This window comes from Pelodiscus sinensis, chromosome 2 (assembly GCF_049634645.1).
Source record: "Pelodiscus sinensis isolate JC-2024 chromosome 2, ASM4963464v1, whole genome shotgun sequence".
Taxonomy (NCBI): domain Eukaryota; kingdom Metazoa; phylum Chordata; order Testudines; family Trionychidae; genus Pelodiscus; species Pelodiscus sinensis.
Window position 1 is genome coordinate 18,822,633 of NC_134712.1, and position 26,632 is coordinate 18,849,264.

General features: G+C 43.5%; 1 protein-coding gene across 8 annotated transcripts in view; it reads left to right on the plus strand.

The window, feature by feature from the left end:
• MTSS1 (MTSS I-BAR domain containing 1) overlaps nt 1-26,632 on the plus strand; it is a 189,875-nt gene that overhangs the window by 25,832 nt on the left and 137,411 nt on the right. For all 8 annotated transcript variants that reach the window (XM_075920153.1, XM_075920154.1, XM_006123574.4 and 5 more), the window contains exons 2-3: nt 1,859-1,920; nt 10,619-10,692. In XM_075920153.1, coding sequence (XP_075776268.1) covers nt 1,859-1,920; nt 10,619-10,692 — 136 coding nt within the window. The remainder of the gene's footprint in view (nt 1-1,858; nt 1,921-10,618; nt 10,693-26,632) is intronic.

Genomic DNA, 26,632 nt, shown 5'->3' on the forward strand with positions numbered 1-26,632 from the left:
TGTTTTGTAAGCTTTTTGAGGGCAGAGACTCTTTTTGTTCTGTTTGTAGAGCACCTAACACAGTGGGTTCTGGTACGTGCCTAGAGTTTTTTGGCATTATGATAATTCTGTCTAATTTGATAGAAACAGAGATGCCAACTGTTGGGACAGATATACCTTACTACAAACAATTACATTTGCATTCAATAACTTTCAGGTTGAAATGCATATTCTCAGTCTTAAACATCTGTTTTATCTAGGCTTGTAGCAGGCCCATTGCTGCAGTAACTGAGTGTCTGAGAAATTTATTAAAGCGAACACAAATTTCTTTCTCTCTAGTCTCCAGTCAGCTGGAATTATTTTTTGGGGAGTAGCAATGGTTGATTGTACTGTTGAGGTGGCCAGTAAGAGCATGTGCTGTTTTTCTAGATTGCAAGTGTAAGTCAACATCAGAAACAGCTGCACTTTGTCTTTGCTGTTCTTTCCTGTTCCTTCTTTTGTGTATTTGTCTTGTTTTATCTAAACAGGATCAAACCTAACAGGCTGGAGCTGTTAAAAAGACAATCTCAACAAACTCCCTCTTCCCCCAAAAGGATGGTTATCTTCTTTGATACCATCTAAAGAACTGTCAAACAAGGTGTTTTTCCTTATAAAAACTCTGTAGGTAGAATGGAAAAAGGAATGAGAGATGATGTTCAAATGAAAGCCATACTCTGCACTTCAAATGTTTCGAGTATTAACGTTTCCCCTTCCTTTTTCTTTGTGCAATAAAAGGATAAAAAGATGTTTAATAGTGTTTGCCATGGTACTAAACAGGACTTGGGTCTCTGCGTTCCAAACCTTATTTTATACCATTTAATGTCGGACAGGTTCAGGGTCATCTTAACACTTTTGACTCTTTGGGGCCATAAATTCTGTCTAAACTGATACAACAGAGTAAGCTGAAATTTTTGACAAAAATGACATTTTTAGTTTTGCACTACATCTTTATTGAAAAAAGATTGATTTTTAGGAGTAATTTTTGTGTTCTTTGATTTGGATTTTTTAAATTTTGTTTTTCATTTAAAACAAAAACAAAACAAAACAACCCAGAATGTTTGCAGGAGACTTTTGAGGGTGGAGCATAAAAATTCTGGCATTTTTTGGCTAGTACAATTGTGAAGTCTAGGTTTCAAGGTTAATCTGAAAACATCAGTGACCTGTAGACCATTTATTGAGAGAGTCCTGTCTCTTGCATTCCTTAGTGCCATTCTTGTGGTTGATGGCTCTGTTGTTTCTTTGGGTCACAATGTCCATGAAGTGATACTTCTGGTAACTTGGTCCAATCTCCAGGAACATTGATGAGGAAGACCAAAACTTTGAATGGCCAAAGGGACTCCATGCAGAGAGAATAGCACTGCTAATATTCTGTCCCATCTGTCAAATACTCAGACACACATGAATGTGGTGTCTGAGATCATCAAAGGCTTTATTTATTCTCACAACACCCCTGGGAGGTATAAGAGCAAAAGCATAGAAGAGGCTAAGTGGCTTTCCCAAGTTCACTCAGGAAGTCTGTGGCAGAGTAGGGATTTGAATTTAGCTCTCTGCCTCCAGTCCTGAGCTGTAGTGTTCTCTCTGCTGTTATGTTCAGCAAATAGGCTGAGTGATTTCAGAACCAGTGTGAGCCTTTTCTTTTAAGGACAATGTAGTTTTAAAGGAACAGCAGATAAATGGCTAGATAAATGTTACAAGGCTTAAGGGATGAAAATTTATTAAACAAAAAGTAGGAATTATTGCTTTATTTTGATCATTCTTATTGTTAAAACCAGGACAGTCTGAATGTTAAAACTAAATGGCCACTACAATGTCCATTATTACTGTTTCTTTTTTTTTCCAGGGAAGTTACCCAGTTTGGGAAGATTTTATAAACAAAGCTGGGAAACTGCAGTCTCAGCTTCGGTAAGTTTCTTAACATATAGCCCGTCCCTTTGGTATATGCACACATGCCAGGCATACTGTGTGGTTTAAATGGTGCTTCACCCTTGATAGTCTATTTAGCATGTTTTAGTAGCTTTTCTTTTAAATATTACTGGGCTGCTCCAGTTTGTTTACTTACCAGCTCCGCAGCCACAGAACCTTAAGGTTCCAGTTGGCTGTGGTTTGCCATTTGCAGCCAAAGGGAGCCGCAAAACAGTTTATTTTGGTTTAATGAATCCATAACTTTGGGGTTAAAAGTCCTTATATTATTTTTATAAATGTAAGATAAGAAAGGATTATTAAGTTAGAAGAATACTCTAAATATTGGGTAATTTAAAAACTAGGACAGAAGATCTTGCTGCCAAGGGAATCAAAGTGCTGGGTCATTCAGCAGCTGTTAATAACATGTAATGAATTGGGCTTCAGTATACAAGTGGCATTCTGAATAAATTTTCATAGTCTTCTATTAATAAAACATTATTCAAGCAGCTTCTCTATCATGTCACGACTTGGGGTCATTATTGAAATCAACAGACTCGTAAAATGCCTTCCTATTTACACAGAGGAGAGAAAGTAAATTCATGAACCGAATCTTTAAATCGGGGCTACTCCACTTTGGAAGCCCCGGGGGCCACAATGATACCCACAGCACATGCCGAGGGCTACAACTCAAGTGTGGTTGCATATATATATGCAAACGTTTATGCAAATATATACAAACAGCTTCTTTCATACTGACGGGCATGAATACAAAGATTAAGGCAAGACTACACAACATGCAGGCCCCATTTAAGTCAGTTCTGCCGATATTAATAAAATGCAATATTTACCTATTTCCACCTATATGACAGCGCTTTTAATGAGCAATGACAGATCAGCAATTTAACTACTAAAACACATATCAACAGAAGACCATTCTATTGACTACTTTTTTGTTTTGGCTTTGCAATTTTAACAAATCAAACAAAAACTGCCAAATACAATATTTACTGAAATATATGTACAATCAATGTGAAGTTGAAGGCACCGAGCAAAGAAGTGGCATGGCTAGAAAAGGAACTCAGGAATCCTGCTTCCCAGAATCCCTTCCTTTCCTCTGCCCACCCCACCACGCACCAGCTCCCATAGTCCTCACAGAGCAGAGACTGAAACCCCCAAATCTAACCAACAGACCCACTGCCCAGCTACAGGAAAGGAAAGAAGTCAGAAGTTTTAATGCCTAGTTCCCTGCTCTAACCCAGTGCCCCACCGTCCGCCAGAGACAGGCATCCTCCCGCTCCAACCCAATGCCCATCCCCTCCACTAGAACCAGGTACCTCCCAGTCCTCTGCTCCAACCCAGTGCCCTTCTCTCCCCCAGAGCCAGGCACCCCCAGCCTCTCTGCTCTAACTCAATGCCCTTTCCCTCCCGCAGAGCCGGGGACATAAATCTAGTGAGGTGGAGGGTAACGCCCTGGGTCTCTTCGGAACCATGCGCTTTTCCCTGCAGGCGCTGGGGCTTGTGCGAAGAGCGGCCATGAATTGTCCAGGTGCGCGGCTCTGAACGTTCCCTGAAGACACGTGCTGCCGCCTCCTTCCCAATCCCCTTTGCAGGGCAAATAATCCCGGACATTTTTTGCCTTTTAAAAAACCTGTCCTGATGGCAATTTAACATGTGAAAACAAGGTCATGTCCGGGGAAAAACTGGATGTATGGTAACCCTACCCAAACCCCAGCACAGATCTCTCTCACCCCGGACTCGCTGCCTGGCTCCACCGCTGCCTCGCTCTATTGCTGCCCAGCTCTGCCACTGCCTTGCCATGTGCCTCACTGCCCACGTGCCGACATGGCTTGTCTCAGTGCCACTTGGCTCTGCTCGCAGGAAGGCAATGCTGCTGTGACAGATGCAGCAGGCATGCTCTGCCACTGCCTCTTGCTGCCCCACCTGCCAGCCTGCAGCCCCTGAAAAAGGGGCTTGCTTCAAAGCCGCGTGGCTTGGCTCGTAGCTCAGTGCTGCTGCTGGAGCCTCAGCGTTGAGGCAGGTAGCGCGGGCTGCATGTTGAATAGTTCTGTCGTAAACTAATTGGATATATGTGTCTTCTCAAAAAAAAACTTCCCGCAAAAAACCCTGTATGTGGTTGGTAGCCTGCATGTGGGATGCTCTTTCCATGCCTTTCTCTCCCAGTGGGTATCCCACATGGGTTTCTCCTTTGTTACTGAAGTAAAAGGAGAGAATGAGGAACTATGCTTCCCTTGACTCCTATTAAGTTATGAACATATTTATTTTTAAAGCTTGTGTTCAGTTGTCTTCTTTTTTTCTTCCTGTCCGTCTCTCCTCCCTCAGTAGTCCTGGGGTACAGGATTTGAAACATGCCCGTGGGGCTGGGAAGCTGTTGTTTTGGTCAGTGTGGGTTTACTTGCCCCCACATACTGCTTTTTCATACCAGTATGTGGCATGTTTTATACCAGTATGTGGCATTTACCATGAGTTGGGAGTGTTTAATGCCAGAAAGGTTTTACGGGATCGTGTCAAAGCGTCACTCCAAGTTGCAGGTCATTGTTAAATCCACTTTGGATTTAAGGAACACACAGCTGGCAAGAATCCGCGTGGGTTTTTAAAAGTTCTTAAAAGTTGTCTAGGCAGTTTCCAAGTTTTCCCTAAAGTCTTGTCATGGAATGGGATGGATTGGAAACTAGAACCATATATATTTACTCTTGGGAAGAGTTTGGCCCACTTCTGTATCTCCAGAAGCGCCTCCATGCAGCCAATACCCCCAATCTTACCTGGCTTCTTGCTTCTGCTACCTTTCCCAGCTTGGAAGGTTGTAGGCGTAGGGGACATACAAATACGGTTCTGGCCAAGTGTGGGGGAGGAAATGACACACAACCAAAAGTGAGGTCAGGAAGCTACTTCTTGGAGCGAAGAAAAATGAGTGAAGTCTTCAAAGGCTAAGCATTTGAACGGTTATTGTGTAATATGTCCTTAAGCTAAGGTGTGTTAAATAAATCAGGGCAAACTGGAAGTTTTTAATCATTTATTTTAGAAGTACAGTGTATCTGCCCAGTTGGGATTGTTTCAAAACTGCTCCAGTTCTTCTCACATCCTGGATGCCACCAGTTCTGGACATTTGGGCAACTTCTCTTTTGACAGGAAGGGCAGAATCTAAAAGAGCCTTCATATAATGGGGCACTCTATCTAGCCAGGCCTAGCCCCCTGTTTTGCTTTCCCGGTGCATTTTTCTGGCTTTTCACTGCAGGTTTTCAGAGTTCTTCCACGTTTTACTAATTTTCTTTATGGACTGCAGTGACTAGGGACACTCCACTTCTGCCCCCAAAAAGAGACTAAGTACTCAGTCTGCAGCTCTACAGCATGGCCCTGCTGCTGCTCAGAAAGAGAAATGTCATCTGGCAGCACCACAAAGCTTCAGGCCATCATGCCAATGCTTCTGGCCTGGACAGTCTCTGATGCCAGCAGCCGTTGGCAGAGCTTCTAGATCTAGGCCCTGGTGTAGTAGATGAGGACTGGAAGGATAGGGGACAATTTCTAGCACCCTCTCTGTTCCAGTAATTTTGTTTAGAAGGGGATGGGGAAAAGTATTTGCCCATAGGTACTGTAGCTCAAATGCTCAGCTAGCGATTTTATAGGTCTTATGCAAAGTCCTTTTTCTCTCCCACCCACACTCTACAAAGAAAATTTCTCTCCCAGATGCTTTTATAGCTCCATGCACAGACAGCTTGGAGATTCACTTCCTCCTAATGAATGTTACTTTTTTTTTTGCCTCTGCTCCTTTCCCTGACAAAGGGGAGTTTATGTAATCTAAGCTGGAATCAGGAAGAACCCCCCAGTGTTGTCTCATCAGAGAAGTGGTACCTCCTTACTAACAGTCTGCATAGGATAATATAACACATGATTTTGAAAGAGTCTGGCAATAGGAAAACAGTACTGGGAAAATCCAAACGTGAGAATAGCCAGATTCATGAATCAGTATTAATAATTAGCTAGAGAAGCCTTTCTCTTACCCTTCTCTCAGGGTTGACCATTTGAGGCCATCTTTCGAACCCAGATCGCAGATCAGAAAAATAAGAAGGCTCCTAGGACAAATTCTTTTCTGGTTGTAGCCCAACTGTATACTACCATTTTTGTTCCCATGTATTTTGAGGGTGTGTGGGAAGTGAGAATTAAATAAAATCTGACATGGTAGTGCAGTTTCAACTCTCCCAGGAGAACCATTCATTCTCTACAGTTATGGTCTTTATTGTCTGTGGACAAGTTTTCTTACAGCTTTCTCCTCACATTTTTTTTATTTGATGGGCATGGTTACGATGGAGTTCTGCCTTTAGGCCAGAATGAGGAGAGTTCTGAGACACAGTAAAATTGATGGATCTTTTTAAAGCAGTGTTTCCCAAAGTGGTCTGCAAAACCGTTTTGAGAAACTCGCTAACCAGCCGCTCTGGTGTGTTTATTTACCGGCTTCACGGCCATGGAGCCTCGCCACTCTCAATGGCTCCAGTTCTCTGTTTGCAGCCCAGGGGAGCCACGGGAAGCGGCGTGGGCCAGGCTGCTGCTTCCCGCAGCTCCCCTTGGCTGCAAACAGCAAACTGCAGCCAGTGGGACCCACCATGAAGCCGATTAAACAAACACACTGGAGTGGCCAGTTAGCAGGTTTCTCAGAGTGGTTTTGCGGACCAGTTTGAGAAACACTGCTTTAAAGAGATCTTAATCATTTGGGGTTTGTTTGGAGTGATCTCTCCAGCGGTTTTGGGGAGAACGGAATTCACTACATTCGCCTGTGTTTCTCCTTGCCCCTCTGTCCATCAGGGCAGAGTATTGCTGTGCCACTGTTTCCATGTTATCCCTAAAGTACTGTCCTAATTTCATTTAAATCAGGATGCCCAGACTGTAAGCGGGGGAGGGGGGAAGCTCTGGCACAAAGCTGTGATGCGTAGAGCCCGCAAGACCTACTTATTTAGAAAATTGGAATCCACATTCGTTCTCTCTGAGGATAAGAAAATCAAGGGACGCCAGCAGCTAGATTTGCTATCTAAACTGATAAAACTGTTTATCTGAAGTATGCAATTGGCAGGCTTTCATTGGCCTTTGAACCTGGAAAGCTGATCTAGTTCACTTCCCAAGCAGAACAGGCGAGCAGCAGTAGCTGCAGAAGTGCAAATCTCCCACTTGGTGGTCTTTGCAGAAGTGTTTTCAACATACTGCCTCTGGGTATGTCTACACTGCGGACGTTAGTTCGAACTAACATTCATAGGCGCTACACTAGCGCTCCGCTAGTTCAAATTTGAATCGAACTAGCGGAGCGCTTAGTTCGAACTAGGAAAACCTCATTTTACGAGGATTAAGCCTAGTTCGAACTTACTAGCTCAAATTAAGGGGTGTGTAGCCCCTTAATTCGAACTAGTGGGAGGCTAGCACTCCCCAGGTTTCCCTGGTGGCCACTCTGGCCAACACCAGGGAAACTCTATTGCCCCCCTCCCGGCCCCGGACCCCTTAAAGGGGCACGGGCTGTCTACGGTGCCCGTGCCAGGTGCAAGCCTGCCAGCACCCAGCCAGCAGACCCTGCACCTGGCACGGCACAAAGCCACCCACCCGATGTCCCCCAGCCCACCCCCTCTTCCCGGGACCAGGCTGGCGGCTCCCGGGAGCTTGCCCGGGACCGCAAGAGGCGGGCACCTTCCTGGGCTAGTGCGGACATCGTGGACCTCGTCCACGATCTCCGCACTAGGCACAGGAGAGTGGCCGGCTAGGGCAGGAGAGCTGCCAGCCAGGCCACCCAGGAGCAGGTGTGCATGATAATCAAGGGGGTCCACTGAGACCCCCGACCCTGAGCCCTGAGCTTACAATGGCCGTCCTGGGTCAGACCAAAGGTCCATCTAGCCCAGTAGCCTGTCTGCCGACAGCGGCCAACCCTAGGGACCCTGGAGGGGATGGACCGAAGACAGTGCCCAAACCATTTGTCTCATGCCATCCCTCTCCAGCCTTCCACAAACTTTGGGCAGGGACACCACTCCTACCCCCTGGCTAATACCACTCCATGGACCCAACCTCCATGACTTTATCTAACTTCTCTTTAAACTCTGTTCTAGTTGTAGCCTTCACAGCCTCCTGCAGCAAGGAGTTCCACAGGTTAACTCTTTGCTTTGTGAAGAACAACTTTCTCTTACTAGTTTGAAGCCTGCTACCCATTCCTTTCCTTTGGTGTCCTCTAGTCCTTCTTTGTGGGAACTAATGAAGAACTTTTCTGTATGCACCCTCTCCACCCCAGTCATGCTTTTAGAGACCTCTATCCTGTCCCCCCTCCGTCTCCTCTTTTCTAAGCTGAAAAGTCCCAGTCTCTTTAGCCTCTCTTCATATGGGACCTGTTCCCAACCCCTGATCATTTTAGTTGCCCTCTCCTCTCCTAGCCTCTCTCTTCCCCTCTCCCACCTCCTTTTCCCAGTCTCCCCCAGTTTTGTTCAATAAAGACAGATTCCATTTTGGAAGACACATTATCTTTATTTTGTACATCAAGAAGAGGGGCTAGGAAAGGGTAAGTGGAAGGAGGTGAGGGAGGAATGGGGCACGAGCCCCCGATGGGGAGGACTGGGCTGGCTCTGTGGGCTTCTGGGGGTGGAAGCTCTCCTGCAGCCCCCCAATTGCCCCGTCTCCCCAGATGGCAGCCTGCGGCAAGTGCAGCCGGGCTGATGGCTGAGTGGTGTGATGTGCCCAGTGTGGGTAGTCCGGGCAATCCAAGCAAGGACTGCTTTGCAAGCGGGGCACCCCTGAGAACTGTCTGTCCGGGGTGGGGGTCGGGTCCCTTTAAGCACAGCCCTCGGCTAGCCTGAGACAGCATCTCCATGCTCTAAGTCCTCCTCTGATGCCCTGCCAGCACTGCTTCCGGCCATCCTTAAGCCCTGTTCAGTGTCCACTCAATGTGGACATGCTAGTTCGAATTAGCAAAACGCTAATTCGAACTAGTTTTTAGTTCTAGATGCGTTAGTTCGAATTAGCACTGTAGTGTAGACATACCCTCTGTGCTTTCATCCGGAGACGTTGCCTATGGACGGTGTGCCCTTTGGGAATTCCTCATAGCTTGGTGTGCCCGCTTCCTGTCAAGGCTGTTGGTGGGCTGGGAAGAGGGGGACAGTATGGTGTATCTAGTGCATTAATTTTCTTCAGTTGGTTTTTCTGCCTTTTGCTGCCTTCTCTTCTGTGTATTGGGGATGTATTTATAATTTGTATCAACTAAATGATTAGTTAGTAAGGGAAGGTGCACTGTACTGGCTCTCGCTGCTCCAGGCACTATGCCTACTGGGGCTCTGCAGTTTAAATGTAGTAGGTGCCGGGTGTGCAGGCAGCCTGTCTAGTACATTTAAACAGCAGAGATGCAGCAGGGGTAGGTCCCCTACTGATGTGAGTTGAGACAGCTGCAGCGGTCCTGGATCATCATAAGGCAGCATTGAGCAAACTTGGCTCAGTCCTAGCCTGCGCCCGGTCCAGCAGTCCCTGCTCATGCCCAGCCCAGATTGCCGCAAACAGGAGCTTCTGCTGGAGCAGCCCCTGTTCGTGGTTGCTTGGGGTAGCTGCGGCCAGAGATTGCTTTGCAGCAACCTTCTCTACATTCCCCTCTCCCCCCGCTGCTGCCTCTAAGAGAGGCAGCAGCGGAGGGTGGGGGGCACATGGTACCATGGAGACAGTGCTGGGGGGAACTGGCTTTTAAGCTGACTCCCCCCCCCCCCCCCCCATCACCGGCTCCTGTTCCTCCCTTGCAGCCACTGATACAGAGGCAGTGGTGGAAGCAAGTAATAAACTACTCGACTACTCACATCCCTAGTACAAAACAGGCTTCTTACTAATAACTCTTTTTTTTTTCTTTGCACTAGTTCTCCCATGAATACTCATCAGGTGCAATTTTATTGTGGTACATGTTTATATATAGTTCTGGTAATACAATTAGTTTAGTTCTGGAGGCAAAAGCGGGGGAGGATCTAGTTGGCTCGGCAACTAAGACTGAAGATTGTGATTGGTTGCTGATTTGCCTGTCGAGGAGAATGATATAATCATTGGTCCTGCTCTAGTGGAACTGTAGAATAGAGAGAAATCACTTAGTGTGGATATTTTCCTTTTCTCACTGGTCCCAGAACAGATCATGGGAGAGATCTTTTCGAAAGTACCGTCCTGTTCTCTCTCAGTTATTGGGAAAGTGGCACACTTCAAATGAGAACTCAAATGATGTGCTTAGAATAGGATTTGACTAGGGCTACAGAGCTTATTTAAATTTCCATATTTATCTTATAACATACAAGTGTCTCCTGAAAATAGTAGTGGCTTTAATTTTTGGTTTAATTAGTGTGTTATAATTTGTTTAGATTCTTTTTGTGTTGGCTTTAATATTGATTCATCAGATGAAATTCACTAGAAGCGGCTGGCTGCATCTTTTTGAAGTAACACCTGTCCTGTGCAATTCACAGTACAGCATTAGCATGACTGCAACACGGTCCATAGTAACAACACAAAGCAAGGAAGAGATTAAGAAATGAAAGCAAAAGAGGGCTAGGGCTAAATTTGAATGTAAAATAGAGGGGGATTTGTTATATTGTTGTCCCTGTAAGTTCCCACTAGTTCCTATATAAACCTAAACATTTTTGACAGTAATTAAATAGGCAGCAATGAGACATAGCTAATGTTTTGTTATCTGATTGCATTTCAGGACTACAGTAGTAGCAGCTGCTGCGTTTTTGGATGCCTTTCAGAAAGTGGCTGACATGGCTACCAACACACGTGGTAAGCAGATGTGTCAATATTTAGTTTAACAGAATGCTGTGTGCAGTTTATACCATTTGTGGTAATAACCCCTTCCCCCAACTTGTTACCATTGAGAGGCAGATCTGGTAGACATCTGTTTGATGGGTCCTAGTTTGAATATGTAGAATGAGATGGTTTGGAAATATTTTTTTTGAGCAATGGAGACCCATAATTTAGATTTGTTTGACATAAATCATTTTGAATATTTCTTAATTGCTCTCTGAATTACATGCTAGTGATGAATATTTTAATTGCAGATATATTGAAATCTGTGTTCATTCTCACACTGACACTTTTATCCCATAAATAAGTTTAAAAGAGATGTAAAGCCAGATCCTCAGCTGTTGGTAATCAGTGTAGGTTCACTAAAAACAATGGAACTGTGCTGACTTGTATCAACAGAGGATATGGCCTGTAGTTTGTTTGTTTGTTTTTAAGCCCTAGTTCCTGGACATTTGAAGAAGTTGCCTGTCCCTTCATTTTAGAACAATTTTCCTTTATTCTCACACCCCTTCTATACTCTATAATTTTTCCTTAATCTGTTAATTAGGCTCCAAAACTGGTTCACCTTGCCTCCCGCAGGAAATGAGGGATGTCCAACTTCATATGGGTTGACTGTACAAATTTGTCCAGGAGTAGACAATTATAAACAGTGCAGCTTACAATGCTGCCGGACCCCTGGGTGAATGGGGGAGCAAAAGGCTGCTTGTCTGTGGAGTGCTAGATGAAAACTGACCAAGGCCACAAGAGTTCTCATGTCCCTTCAGCAGGGGCGGCCGCCCCGGGCCCCGCGCTTCAGAAAGCCCCGCGCATGCGCCATGGCGCCGCCGCGCATGCGCCGTGGCAAAGGGGGGGCCCTGCGGAATTATGCTGCCCGGGGCTCCACAGAACGGTCATCTGCCCCTGCCCTTCAGGGCAGGGTGATCTCCATGGCTGCCCGGTCCAAAAGGGCTCTGTTGTTGAAGAGCTATTCCAAAGTGAATGTACTTTATCAAGTTGTTTGTAGTGTCTGTCTTTGGGGTTTTTTTGGTTTGGTCCTAATAAATCTGTGCTAGGTTCTAACTTGTAGCAGTACTACCTCCTTAATGAAGAGAAGTATAAAGTCTAATTAGCAATGTGCTAACTATCTAAGCCACACTTCTGAGAGCAGTAGTAGCAACTTCAGCAAGTGTTAAGGACACTATGTGATAACTCTGAGAAACCAGATATTTGTTTTTAAAAGCTAATATTTGCATTCTGCTAAGCTTAGATGAAGGAATGTCTTATCTCTTGTATGGTGATATTCAGGGCTTGTCAAGCAGTGGCGAACTCTGCTTGCCAGCCGTGCGGTTTGGCACGCTGAACATGTGCTGATCGCGCTGCGGCGCTGTGCTGGCTTAAAATCTATTTGCCCCGGGAGAGTAGATTGACTAATTTGTCGAGCCCTGGTGATATTAATGCATACAGTCTCAGAACTGTCATTCATGCTTAAATTTGACACTTTACGAATGGGCCTTAACAAAGATGCTAACTACCTTACCCATTACAAAGATAGCTTCCCCAATTATCACCCCTAATATCATTATCTCAGACACTAACCTCACCCTCCTCCTGTTCTAAAATCTGATTTGTCAATTTTATGTGTTCACTTTTTTTTTATTGTATCCCTTTGGTATATATGGGCATGCCAATTTTCTTCCACAATTTGATCTGAGGAAGTGGGTCTGGCCCACGAAAGTTCATCACCTAATAAACCATCTTGTTAGTCTTTAAAGTGCTGCATAGTTCTGTCTTTTGTTTTAATATAACTCCTTGTAGCATTTGCTGTGTAGATGGAATGAAATTCCAGTCCTGGTAAAATCAGTAGTAAAACTCCTATGTCTTCACTGAGGTCAGGGTTTCATCCAACATGTTCATAAAAGTAATAGTTTTTCAGGCTTTATCTACACTTAATTTAAAGCATAGCCATGGCAGCACTTCAGACTGAAAGTGTGGCCACAGCAGGAGCACTGAGAGAGAGGTCTCCCAGCACTCTGTGTAATCCATCTCCAGGAGGGGCATCACTAACAGTGAGTGCTTAGAGTATAGCTCCCAGTGCTGTAATTTGGTTCACACTTGCGTTTTTACAGAGCTGTAACTTGCTGTGCTCAGGGGGTGGGGGTGTTTTTACACCCCTGAGCCAGAAATTTACAGTGCTGTGAAGTGCCAGTATAGACTTGGCTTAAGTGAAATCTGTCTTAAAAATACTGATGATTTTTCCCCCCTCACCCGTATTTTGTGATTTGGGGATTCATTGCCTGCTTGTGGTTTTGCCTCTGCAGGAGTTATTAATTTGATATGTGGGATTTAAGACAATACTGTACTAAATGTTGTTTCTGCATATTTTATCCTTTATAAATTGTGTATTTTTTTTAATCTCTGGTGGTTGCTAATGGTATAGATTATACCTAATTCAGCAAAAACAAGGGTAGTTTATAAACATTTTTACCCTGTTTGTTTACATTAACTGAAGTTAACGAAGTTTGATTTTATGTTTTAAATATATGAAGAGAGTATATGTATACAGGCAGTCCCCGGGTTACGTACAAGATAGGGACTGTAGGTTTGTTCTTAAGTTGAATTTGTATGCAAGTCGGAACTGGTACATATTGTAGGAGAAACTCTAGCCAAACATTTCTCCAGAGCTCGGTTTTATTCTCCCACACCTCACTTCCCTCAAGTCCTTTATTCTCAAGCTGAGGTGTCTGCTGAGAAAAGCTGTTCCACGTCTCCCTGGTCTGCTGGGGGGAGGGGGGCACTAGCTTTGCGTCTCCCTGGTCTGCTGGGGGGAAGCAGCTAGTGCAGGGTTGCCTCACCCCGTTTGTAAGTAGGGATCCGATGTAAGTCGGATCCATGTAACCCGGGGACTGCCTGTAATGTTAATTTGTATGCAAATGTTTGGGGTAAACTATAAGGAAATATGCATGAATCTTGTGTAACACTTGACAGAAAGTTTAGCAACTTGGCACACTGTGAATTGTAGGTGTACGTTGTCTTATTGTATGAACAAATACTTGTTCGGTAGCTTTAAATAAAAATGCTGATCCACCTGCCTATTTCAGAGAGACAGCATTATTCCCTAATGGGGAGTAATGTGATTAAATTGTTGTAAAGCTGTGCACTGTTTTTTATTTGTAATCTCTTACTGTTTTACTGGAAGTGTCGTGTTATTTTAAGGCCCAGTGTTCTAGCTGATGAAAGCATTTTATCACAGTCAGTCAGCAGTAGCCCTCTCTGGCTACTCATCCATCTGCTTGCATCAGCCTTTGTTTCAGAGGGAAGAAGGATGGTATGTATGTATAATATATAAATATTTCCATACATACTCACATATACAGAGGAAAACCTAATACCTTTTCAGAAACCTGAGGATGATCGGCAGTAGGTAGTTTTTCACTTCATTTCCATGAAGTATAGCACTGAATCAAGACTTTTCTTGTTCCTGCTAACTTTTGATGATACTTGAGATCTGCTATCCCAAAGTCCCGTTAATTCCCTCCCTATCTACCTATCTCAGTTGTTTTCAAACTTCATTGCACTATGACCTTCTTCTGACAACAAAAATTACTACATGACTCGAGGAATGAGTACCGAAGCCTGCACCTTCCTGACACCCTCGGAAGGGTGGGGGGCAAAAGTTTGCCATCAACCCCAGATGAAGGGGAGGAGGGTTGTAACCTGAGCCCTGCACCCCAAGTCTAAAGCAGAAGCCCCACTGACAAAGTTGAAGCCTTTGGGCTTCAGTTATGAACCAGGCAGCGGGGCTCATTCTTTGGTTTTGGCCGTGAATGGTTGGTCTCTGTCTTTGGCCCTATGTCCCAGCAAGTCTAACGCCAGCCCTGGTGACCCCATTAAAATGGGGTTGTGATCCACTTAGGGGTCCTGACCCACAGTTTAAGAACTGCTGGTCTCCTTGGCCACTTGCCTTCTCTTTACTTTAGCTTTGCAGGTTTTGCTAGTGGCACGATTTTTTTATATTCATATTGGGACTGTTTGAGGTGGAGAGTTCTAGTGGGAGCCTGTAAAATAGTGGAATCACAGGGCAGAGTGCGCCAGTACACAGTACTGGGCTATACCATCCCTCCTCACTTGCTGCCTTTTAGGGTACAAAGACCCACTGAGTGTGAAGTGATTAATTGCAGTTGTACTGAGTTGGTATATCAAAACAATAGCTCATTGTGGCATGAGCTGCTCTGTTCATTTTTGGGAAAGGCGCTAACTTGGAAGGTTTTTAATACTGATGATGCTTACACCTGACTTGTGAGCAGAAACATTCAGCTGTTAAATGAACCGATTAATGAAAGAACACTGTCCATCTAACAGGTGCAATAAAAGTGGTGTGTTGCCATGAATTGTTATATTTATGCTCCGGATATAGAATATGCTATAAAAGCATGTGAACTCGAGTAGTAGAACACTGTATTGTATGACAGATTTATGTCACTTTAAGGAGGTGGTGTGGTCTGGTGGCTTGACCACAGGTAGTGAGCCAAGTACACCATATTCTGAGTTCCATCTCCGAAACTGATACAGAATGGCCTTCCTAAGGCCATTGGGCTTGCATAGCCTAGGATAAAAGGTACATTTAAAGGGTGCTGGATAAATTGGTTCAACTATGCATTTTAAATATTTACAATTTAGTCTTGTCTAGATGCACTGGTTGTGGGACCATCCTGGGAGGAGTGCTGCGTGCCCCCCCTGACTTCAGTAGGAGTGGACTGTCTTAAGAAACTTCCAGGCTCAGGCCCTCTCCCTTTTCTTCCCCAGCCTTACTAGAAGAGAATTTTTACCCAGAGTTTATGGGAAGATTAGTTAATGTGTAAAACTTATGGCCCTAGTTCAGCACTATGCTAGGACCTAATTTAAAGCGTGTGAATTGTCCGGCTGAAAGAATGGGTGAAAGTTATTTTGTCATCACAGTTTAAAAAACAAACATTATACAGTATAAGCACCGAGTGCCCTGAGTGATTAAATATGCAATAAAATAACAGTAAATAGTAATATATTGAGTATCAAGTATCAGAGGGGTAGCCGTGTTAGTCTGGATCTGCAAAAGCGACAAGGAGTCCTGTGGCACCTTATAGACTAACAGATGTATTGGAGCATAAGCTTTCATGGGCAAAGACCCACTTCGTCAGATGCATGTAGTGGAAATTTCCAGAGGCAGGTATAAATATGCAGGCCAGAATAAGGCTAGAGATAATGAGGTTAATGTAGTCAGGGAGGGTGAGGTCCACTTCTAGCTGCTGATCTGGAGATGTGAACACCAAGAGAGGAGAAACTGTTTTTGTAGTTGGCTAGCCATTCACAGTCTTTGTTTAATCCTAAACTGATGGTGTCAAATTCAAATGAGCTACAGTTGATCTGCAAATTTGACACCATCAGTTTAGGATTAAACAAAAACTCTGAATGGCTAACCAACTACAAAAACAGTTTCTCTTCTCCTGGTGTTCACACCTCCAGATCAGGAGCTAGAAGGGGGCCTCACCCTCCCTGACTGAATTAACCTCATTATCTCTAGCCTTATTCTGGCCTGCATATTTATACCTGCCGGTGGAAATTTCCACTACGTACATCTGACGAAGTGGGTCTTTGCCCACAAAAGCTTATGCTCCAATGTATCTGATAGTCTATAAGGTGCCACGGGACTCCTTGTCAATATTGAGTATCGTTAGCCACTGGCATTTAGGAATGGGATATCCAGAAATGCTCAACACTGGCATAACTGCTCCTGTTGAAAATCCTTTTGGCTGCAGTGGGAGTAGGTGAGCTGATGCTGAGTGTTTTGTAAATTTCATCCTAAACCAACGCATGGCAATAATGTATTAATGGACAAGGTAAATTTAATAAAATAAAACCACTCCCCATCCCACTCTGAAAAGCAATTTCTCCTCCCACCTCCCCAAAATATTTCCTGTGTGTCTCATCAACCCTCTCCAATAGATGACTTTTGTCAGTTTGGTATAAGTCTCAATATCTTGCTGAACTGAGGTCTGTATCATGGTGTTTTTATTTTATTTTTTTAACTCCCTCATTTAAAGCTTTTTGGCAGAAAAAATACCTCCGATACAGATTTTTTTTATTTATAAAGAATATGTTTCATAAATAGTGCAAATAATTATTTAGGTTCATATTATTTGTGCAGTCTTTTGTTAACTAAGTTTTAAATAAAGCTACACATTGCATATATACATTTCAACAGTTCTGGTGACATGTGCGAACTGATCTAGCCATTGGTATTTTCCCAGGGAAATTAAGAATAGAGCCATTGTACAGCCAAGCATAGGTCAGTCTTTTTGTGTAACAACGTGTTACTTTTTCATCCAACATTATTTATAGGAGCTCTGTTAAAATGCTTTGCCTGAGTTACTAATAACTTACTAAAACTTCAAATTAATTCTTACTGCTTCCCGAGGAGGGGAAAAATAGGCTAGTAGTGTGGGTAGTAACTTAGGACTTGGGAGACCTCAGGTCAATAATCTACTCTGCTGCAAGGATCCTGTGTGACTTTGGGCAAGTCATTTAGCACATCTGTGTTGCAGTTCCCCGTCTTTAAACTAGACAAAATAGCACTGCCCTACCTCACCAGGCGTGTTGTGAGGCTAAATGGATTAAAAGATGGCAAAAGTGTGTTGAGATCTACTTATGCAAACACACCACATAAGTGCATTTTTAGGCACTATTATTGGCTTACTTTGCATTTTGCTGAGGATGGAGAAAGGAAAAACTAGATTGGTTTAGTCACTTCCTTGTTTTCATAAGTTAGTTCAGTGTTATTGCATCTTAGTTCAAATCACTGAAGAAAAAATGGACAGACACTGGGTCTCTTTTGACTCAGCCTTATATAAATATTGTCCTTTCATTAAAAGGTTTACATATTCCTGCTGTCCTCTCATAGCAAGAGAATGCTAAAATGTTCAAAGCAGTATAGTTGTAAATATAATATGTATTTGTTTTTGTGCAGTTTTAGCGTGGATAAGTTGGTTTCTTTGCTTTGTACAAACACTAATTTTCTCTTTGCCTTTACTATATTTTGATGTGCTTTCCGACTGGCAGTGGATTTAAAAACTTGAAAATGAAGGTGGGAGAGGAGTAGTGACGTTAGCCTAATGTTTTATAGCTTCAGAATTATTACTGATGTTATCTTTTAAATCTGCTTTATTGAATATTCATAGGGGAGCCTGAATATATTAAGTGCCAATGTCTTCCTGCCTTCTCCTTCGTTTTCGTGGGTATAAATTTAGAAGACTTAGAGAATTTAAAAGCTTTGTGATTATGCGGGTGCTAACAATTGATCTTGAAAGTATGGTTGTTAATGAGTGCTCCAGTATCCACTTCGCATTTAGCTTTTTTCCTAACTGCATTTGAAGTGGTTTTAATACATGTAGCAGGAGTATGTGCCATTGGCAGGTAAGTGTGGCTCAGAATGGTTTAATTATACAGTAACTCCGAAAGCTCTTCTGAGGACATTCTGATTCAGTGTATGATGATGCAACTCAGAGGCCTTGTTTCAATTTGACATGCCCTGCAAGGAATTCACATTCCTTTGCCATGTACAGTACAATATACTTGAAAATGTCAGCTCTCAGTCCCCTTCATTCTACAGCCGTTTGTGAGGAGTGAAACATGAGATTTATATTAGAATTCCAGTGAGATGCGTCTCAGAAATGGTGTCCCGATGGTGGGATAGGATTTGGTATTAGAGGTGTCAATGCCCTTGAGGAGTAGCATTGGAGAGCAAAACTGACCCTTAGGGTATGTCTGTGTTGCAGCTGAGAGCTTGCCTTCCAGGCCAGGTAGACAGTGTGCTAAAAATAGCAGTGTGAATGTTGTGGGATGGGTGATAGCATGGGTTGGATGCTAAATGCAAGCCCACCTACTCCCAGGATCAGAGCGCAGCTAATCTGTGTGTCTGCCCATGCTGTGATGTTCCCAATGATGTCCTCCAGCTGCAATGCAGACCTATTTCCAGGGACCCATGTTGCATACTCTAGTTGCTAGCCAGTGCTGAAATTTTGTGCAGCATTTACACTGCTATTATTAAATGTGGTGGATAGATGAAAGTTAACATGGGTATGCCTATCTGTGTTCAATCACACCTTTGCTTTAGAGCATAAACTTTGAACCAGCTATACAGATGGGCACAGAAAAAAAATGTAATTTTCCCAAAAAACTTACCCCTGTTTTTGCCCGGCTTTCTGGTAGTCTCTCCAATGACTGGAGAGCTAGTATAAATGATGACATCACAAGAATCATGGGAGTAAAAGTAGAGCTAATGAGGGGGAGAGGAGTTAGTCATTTTTTCATTAACATCTATTTAACTTTGGTGATATTAGAATAAAGAAAACCTTTGTTTTAAAGATGGACCTTCCAAAAAGGGCCTAGAACTTAAAATGAGCATCCCTGTCCTTCCTAGCTACTCCTAAATAAAACCCTGGGATGATCAGATTTTAAACGCATCATATTTGTAAGATATAAATCAAGCAGAAGAAAAAGCAATATTTATTTTTTTTTCAAGCTACCAGTGCATGCAATAAAAAATCCTTTGTGGGTATTTTAAAAATACTTAATACAGTACATAATTGAATATATATTTACATACAATCTGTGTTCTGTAATAGCAACTCATGTATTACTTAATTTTTATTGATATTATTTTTAATACTAAATCTGCAGAATTAAGAAAACACATAGTGAAGGCAATGTCCTTGTCTTTTCATCTCTTGTGCATAGATAAAGTGCAGGGTTAAAGACAGTGAGCTGCATACCTGTCTTGAGCTCTGTGGTACTCATCAGTATGGGGTAAGAATGGAATGGGTCAAGACCTGAGTCCTTGTCTTTATGGATTTAAGGTTAAACTACATCCAAAATACAAGAGATTTAATGCTATGTTCTTATAATTTTCTCTTGATTATGGTTAGATTTTTTTTTTGTGTGTGTATTTTTCCTTAAGGTTAAGTCTAAAGCTATCTTGGGATTCAAGCAATCAAAATTAGTGCTACCTTTCTACTTCACACTGAAGGGAGATTTTCAGTTTGATAGATAAAATAATCACTATGGCAACCCACATGGCCACCTAGCCCATGGTGCTTTGTACAATATGGTGTATAAATAGATGCTGTTTCCCTAAATTGAAGTGTGGGTTTTTTTTATGAAGCTGTCTGTCTTTTCAAAAGAGGTTGAAATGCAGTCAAGAAATGGGTTAGTCTGCAGTAGCAATTTGTATTCAGGAAGCAGAAATGAATACATTTAATTGCAGGGGTTTGTTATTTTAAAAGAATCCCATGAATGTTTGGGAGGCAGTGCAAAGAAGAATCCACAGATGTATAGTAAGGAAGAGCTTGACACCCCTCCTGATTAAAAATGTAAATCTATTCAGCAACACAGTCAGAAACCTTGTTGGTGGAAGTAGAGGAAGAGTGAGCATGAGGTATGCACTGCAATGTAATCAATAGCAGAAGCAGTGTTTCTGATGTACTTATTTCTAATACTCTTAGCACTATAGCATCTGAGGCCCTGATGCATATGGGTAGACTCCTGTGTCCATGTAGTGCCCCTTTAACTTTATTGGATTCCATGTAAGTACAGGCATCTACCCACATATTGTTCCTTCAAGGACTGGAAACAAAATGTCTGTTTTTTTTGAATTGGTCTTGAGTTACAAGTGTTAAAATGATGGAATTGGAATGTTAAAACCTTTACAAATCCAATTTCTTGGGGAGCTGTGAAGATGCATTATTTCATTTTGCTAATTTATTGGACAGAGGGAGTGCGAGAGAACGACTTTTCAAATAGGCGGCTAATGTTATGGTTTGTGGTTGCTTCTTAATACAGCCCATCTTCCTATGGTTGGAAATCCCCTTTCAGTCTAATTCAGTTATGTTGTGATAAATTGGTAGTTGGTGCATAACCATACTTCTGTAGTAACCACAACAAAAGGGCTTTTTTCCCCTTGGTGAATCTGTTGGTTAGCAACAGTTGCCAAAGAGATGTTTCCGTTGTAATTTACCAATATTTGTTTTATTTTAATCTGTTTGTCATAAAGCAGCTATAGGAAAAATAAGTAGAAGATCATTAGAATTGAGTAGCTCACCTTTTATTTAACATAGGTTCATAGTGGTGACCCAGAAGATGTTGCCCAAATAAAATTACTATATAGGCAGCTCCCGTTCCACATCCCATCTGAAGCCTGTTGAGGCCACCTCTTGAGAAGAAAGGCATTTGAGTCTCTACATGCCACTCTCTTTGGCCTCTCTGGGTATGTTTATGCTGCATGTAAATACCTGAGACTGGCCTGTGTCAAGTGGCACAGGCTTTCTGGGTTCAGTCAAAGGGTCTGTTTAATGTCAGTATAGGGATATGGATTTGGGAGGGTGGGAAAGTCATAGATTCATAGACTTAGGTTGGAAGAGACCTCAGGAGGTCATTGAGTCCAACCCTCTGCTAAAAGCAGGACCAATCCCAACTAAATCATCCCAGCCAGGGCTTTGTCATGCCAGGACTTAAAAACTTGTAGGGATGGATATTCCATCACCTCCCTAGGTAACCCATTCCAGTGCTTCACCACCATCTTGGTGAAATAATATTTTCTAATATCCAACCTAGACCTCCCCCACTGCAACTTGAGACCATTGTTCTTATTCTGTCGTCTGTCACCACAGAGAACAGCCTTTCCCCATTCTTTCGAACAACCCACCATTTCAGGTAGGAAGGCTTCTATCAAGTTCCCCTTCACTATTCTCTTCTGTAGACTAACTACACCCAAATCCCTCAGCCTCTCCTCATAAATCCGTGGTCCCCAACACGGTGCCCGCAGACGCCATGGCGCCCGCGGGGGCATTTGCATGCGCCTGCCAGGTGCTCGGGGCTGGCCTGGTCCCGGGCACATGGCGCGGCGCTTGCGGGGAGCGTCGGCCCCGGGCGCGCGGCGCTTGCGGGGGGGGAAGGAGGGAGGGAAGCGCCGGCCCCGGGCGCGCGGCGCTTGCGGGGGGGGAGGGGTTGAAGCCCTGGGCGCGCGGCGCTTGCGGGGGGGGGGAGCGGCAGCCCCGGGCGCGTGGCTATGGGGGGGCCCCGGGCACGTGGCTATGGGGGGGCCCCGGCCCCGGGCATGCGGCTATGGGGGGGAGCTGCCCCTGGGCGTGCAAGTGTCCCCACCCCCTGGCGCCCGGCGGGCGAACGGCCACGCCCCCTGGCGCCAGACAACCTCAAAAGGTTGGGGACCACTGTCATAAATCATGTGCTCCAACTCCCTAATCATTTTGGTTGCCCTCTGCTGGATTCTCTCCAATGTGTCCACATCCTTTCTGTAATGCGCGGCCCAGAATTGGACACAGTACTCCAGACGTGGCCTCACCAGTGCCAAATAATCACTTCCCTAGATCTTCTGGCAATGCTCCTCCTAATGCACCCTAATATGTCATTAGCCTTCTCGGCTACACTGGCACACTGTTGACTCGTATCCAGCTTCTTATCCACTGTAATCCTCAGAGCCCAGATTGAATCCCTAGCCGACGACTCTACACTGCAATTTAACAGCTAGCCCTGCTAGCTTGAATCAGCTGGCTCTGGCCTCCAGTGGCTGTCTTAATCGTAGTGCAGATGTCACCTCACCTGAGATTGAGTGTGACAGTTGTGATGATAGCTTTAGTGAACACGGGAATGTGGCCACCAGGAGTAGGATTAGCAATGTCAGTTTGCTTCCTGCAAATCACCATATCTCTGTGCTGGCAACTTCATATTGCTGTGCATCAACCTATGCAGGATTCTGACCCCTGACCCTCTCTTTATTCCTTTACATGAGATTTGAGTGATGGGCACATTATAAAGATGCACTCTTTAGACTGGAATACAGATTTCTCTTTAGTTAGTCTCCTTAGACACAATTCTCTTTCTGACAACATAAAGGATGCGAGCAAATATGAGATTACAAGCCTTGGAAGTAGAAATTTGAGAATTGCACATCCAGAACAATAGAGCTCTGTTTAATCGTTGAACAAAAGACCCTATGGCATTTGCATTATCTAGCAGGCTTCCCCCCTCTGTGATATATTTTCTGTCTCTCTCAAAAGGATGAGCTACTGTTTCTGATGTTATTTTAATTATTCCCTGGAGGCTAAACTCTTCCATGTTAATTCTTATGCACCCTGGATGCAAAGGTATCAGCAATTTCAGTTGTGTTGTGGTGTGTGTGTGTGTGTGTGTGTGTGTGTGTGTGTGTGTGTGTGTGTGTGTGTGTGTGTGTGTGTGTGTGTGTGTGTGTGTGTGTGTGTGTGTGTGTGTGTGTGTGTGTGTGTGTGTGTGTGTGTGTGTGTGTGTGTGTGTGTGTGTGTGTGTGTGTGTGTGTGCGCGCGCGCACCCAAACTAGTTAGTTGTTCTCATTGCCAGGCAGTTTGCTTAGTGATATGATTCATCTCACATTTGTATACTTGCTGCTCAGAGGAAGGTTATACATTTGTATAATAATAATGAGGTCTTGCTTAAAATAGATTTGCTTCCTGTATTTTCTTTTCTGTTTGCTTGTGAGTTGTTGGGTGTTGCTAGCTCAGTTATTTGCTCTGTTGCATGCCTCAGTTTGTTTTAAAATGAGGCATCTCCAGGAGCTACAGCCTAAACAGATTTTTGGTCTTGTTTGTCAAATGTTGAGGTAGAAATACCCTCTGGAGGCAGAATTCAGAGCCCCTTGAGAGAGAGAAGCCCTTTTGGTTGTCAGAGTGTACTAGAAAACTAGCATTGGCCTAGGACAAATGACTTATTGCTCTGTGCCCCTCCCCCTCCACGCCCTTAGTTAAAGAAGTCCAACCTGTAAAACTGCATGAATGGTGAAACAGTTAGAAACTCTTATCTTCTCATTTTCTGGAAAGAGCGGGTGTAAAAAGGCAAATTTTTGTTGTGAATAATCCTCCCCTCTCCCCAACATCCTGTACAGATTGTTTATTTTGGCTGTTAATAAGGAAGTTCTGGTTCAAAAATAACCCAGTCTCAGTGAATGTTTGGCTTACATTCAGTTAAATCCTCATTGTATTGGATACTTTTTGCTGTTGTCTTGCTAGGTCTGGTGCAGAAGAAGGAGCACATTTATTTTTCTCATAGACCTTGATGAAAAAATGTTGCCATTTTGCAGCAGTGGCCTTAGCACAGGTTGCAGATAACATGTGAAAAAATAATAGGGAGTGTGGGGGGGACATTCTGTTGTATTGCAGTGTAGTAGAATCATGGGATAATTGTGTGGGGTGGTTCTGTTTGCTATGCCAGGGTTTACAATTACTATGCAACTCTGCCTTTCTGAAACATTGACTGCTACGTAAAATTGAAATCTGCATTATCCCCTGCTGTGAGCGCCTGGCCTAGGGACTGGTTACTATAGTAACTAATATCGAGGAGCTGCCTGGAACTTTTCTTCGGAATGGCATAAGAGCATATTTCACAGTTCCATGCAATCCTGTGCAAATGTTTGATTACAGCCAAAAAGATACGTAATGTGTCTCTTCTTGCCTGACACTGAAGCGCATGCACCTCAACTGTACATTGTGATCTGAAAATGGACGTTCTGCAGAGTGAGTGCCAGCATCCAAGGTGGACAGCTTGTGGGTTTGGGATGATGCCAAAAGAGCCATAGATTTGAAGAATACAGTGAAAATTGAAGGCAGAGCAAAATATTCTTATGTTCTGGGCATCGTTTCAACCCATCTCAAAGTGAAATGTAAGGCTAGGAATGGGTGTCAGTTCTCCACAGAATAACAGCTGTCACAAAAGTATTTATCTCATATTGAGATTGAGCTGGATTCTGTTTTGCTGTGCAGAGTAAATAGCTTTGCTAACAAAGTTCCATTTGCACGGCCAGAGTTTGCTTCTGTTACACTTGTGCAATTTTAAATGTTAATGGACTTGCATAAGTGTCGGTGAGAGTAGAATATGAAAGACCAGAACAAAGGTGACTTTCACAATCCAGGTTTTGTGGTGCCGACAGTGTGGAAAATATCCTGGTTCTTACTGAAAATATATGGTGTGGTCTGAGACATGAATATGGAATCTTATACTTTGTCTTTTCAGACTAGTACTTCCTTTTTGTGAGATGGAGAATACAACATAGAAATAGTTACCTGCAGTAGACTAGCAATCCCGGAGCAGAGAATATTGCATACAGTCAGAAAAATGCCTCAGTGAAGGGGGTATTCCCAATGCAAAATGGTACCTGGAAAGTGAACACTTTCCCAGAATGTTGTGAATTAAAGTCAAAAGTGATCTTATTGCCAGCCAAGTTTGTAGCATCAGCAACAATAGTCTGAGGTGTGAATGTGTATTTTTATATATAATTGAAAGTGACTGGAACATATTTGAATATAAAAATATGGATAATCACACATTTTAGAATAAGAGTTTAGATATCCTGAATTTATAATTGATCATAGAATCATAGGTTTGGAAGACACTTTGAGGTCATCAAGTCCAAACCCTGCCCAAATCAGGACCAACCCCCAACTAAGTCATCCCAGCCTGGATGTATTTTGTTATCCATAATCCTAAATATTAACCTGTCTGTTCACATGAATCCACTGGTTTAGTGCAGTTATGATTCTGTGTATTTTGGACAACAATGAAATGTTTCCAGGTAACTTGTTCGTGCCATCTCTCAGAAGAAGGTTGTGCCAGAACTGAATGTCAGATGTTGGTTGATATGTTTGAAAAACTCTGTTAATCTGCATGACTCATAGTGGTGCAGAGATAGTCTCTTCTCTGCTTCCTAGTAAACGGGTGCTAAGCTGAATGCTGTAGTGAGGTTTCATATTACTAAAATTTCATTATTTTTACATAGCATACTCCCTACAAGTCTAGTACACTATGAATTATTATAAATAAGTTAAAGCTGTAGAATCTTTGATAAATAGATGAACAAAGCGTGTATTATGGAGGATTATCCCTTTTTTTAATTGTGGTTCCTATAGCCCCTAATTTGCAAAATTCATTATGGATCAGTTATAACTGTGTTTCTCCGATTTCAGGATGCATAGTTGTTTGTGCTATATTTGTTATCCCGTGTACATGCTAGACCAGCAGTTCTCAAATACTGGGGCCTCCCCAGAGAGGCACAGGAATGTATGAAGGAGGGTGCAAGGTGGGAGGGAGTGATGGGGGGTATTTATTAAAGAGCTCTGGCTGTCAGTCCTGGGTGGTTGGACTTGTTCAGAAGGGCCATGCACACCCGGGAGGTAAGGACAAAGGGAACAGCTGGAGCCCTGCCACCTGGGCTCCTTTCCTCCCCCATCACTCCATCACTGGGAGACAGCCCAGGCTCAGTCTCTCCTTCAACCCCACTCATCCCCTGGCCTGGAGGTAGTGGGGCTCTGGCTGTCAGCCCTGGGGTGGCAGCAGTGGCTCAGAAGTAAGGGTGGCAATGGATTGTTAAGACTACTGTGAAAAGTGACATTGATGAATATCGCGTTTTGCATTGCCACCTTTACCTGTGTGGTGCTGCTGATGTGGCACTGTTGTCAGAGCTGGGTTCCTGGACAGCAGCTGCTTTTCTCCTCTCTGCCTTTACTGCTGAGCATCTGGCTAGCAACCGCTGCTCTCCGCTGTGCCTTTAGAGCTATGTAGCTGTATATATACTTTTTTTGTGCATGTGAGATAAAGGATTATAGACACAAAGTGGGAGGGGACCTGATAAAATAAATTGAGAACCACTGTGCTAGATGAAGAATAGCTAAGTGTGGGCTTCAGACATGCTGGTTCAGAGGTAAGAGTTCACATGTTGTACTTCTATGCCTTTGCATCCAGGAGACTGAGTAAGGACTGTAATCAGGAATGGTATGAGTGGCTTGCCCATAGAGACTGGTGGGCTTGAGTGTAGCCAATCCTGATTATTAGGTCCATTTCATGATTACGGGATTTTAAAGAAATCATA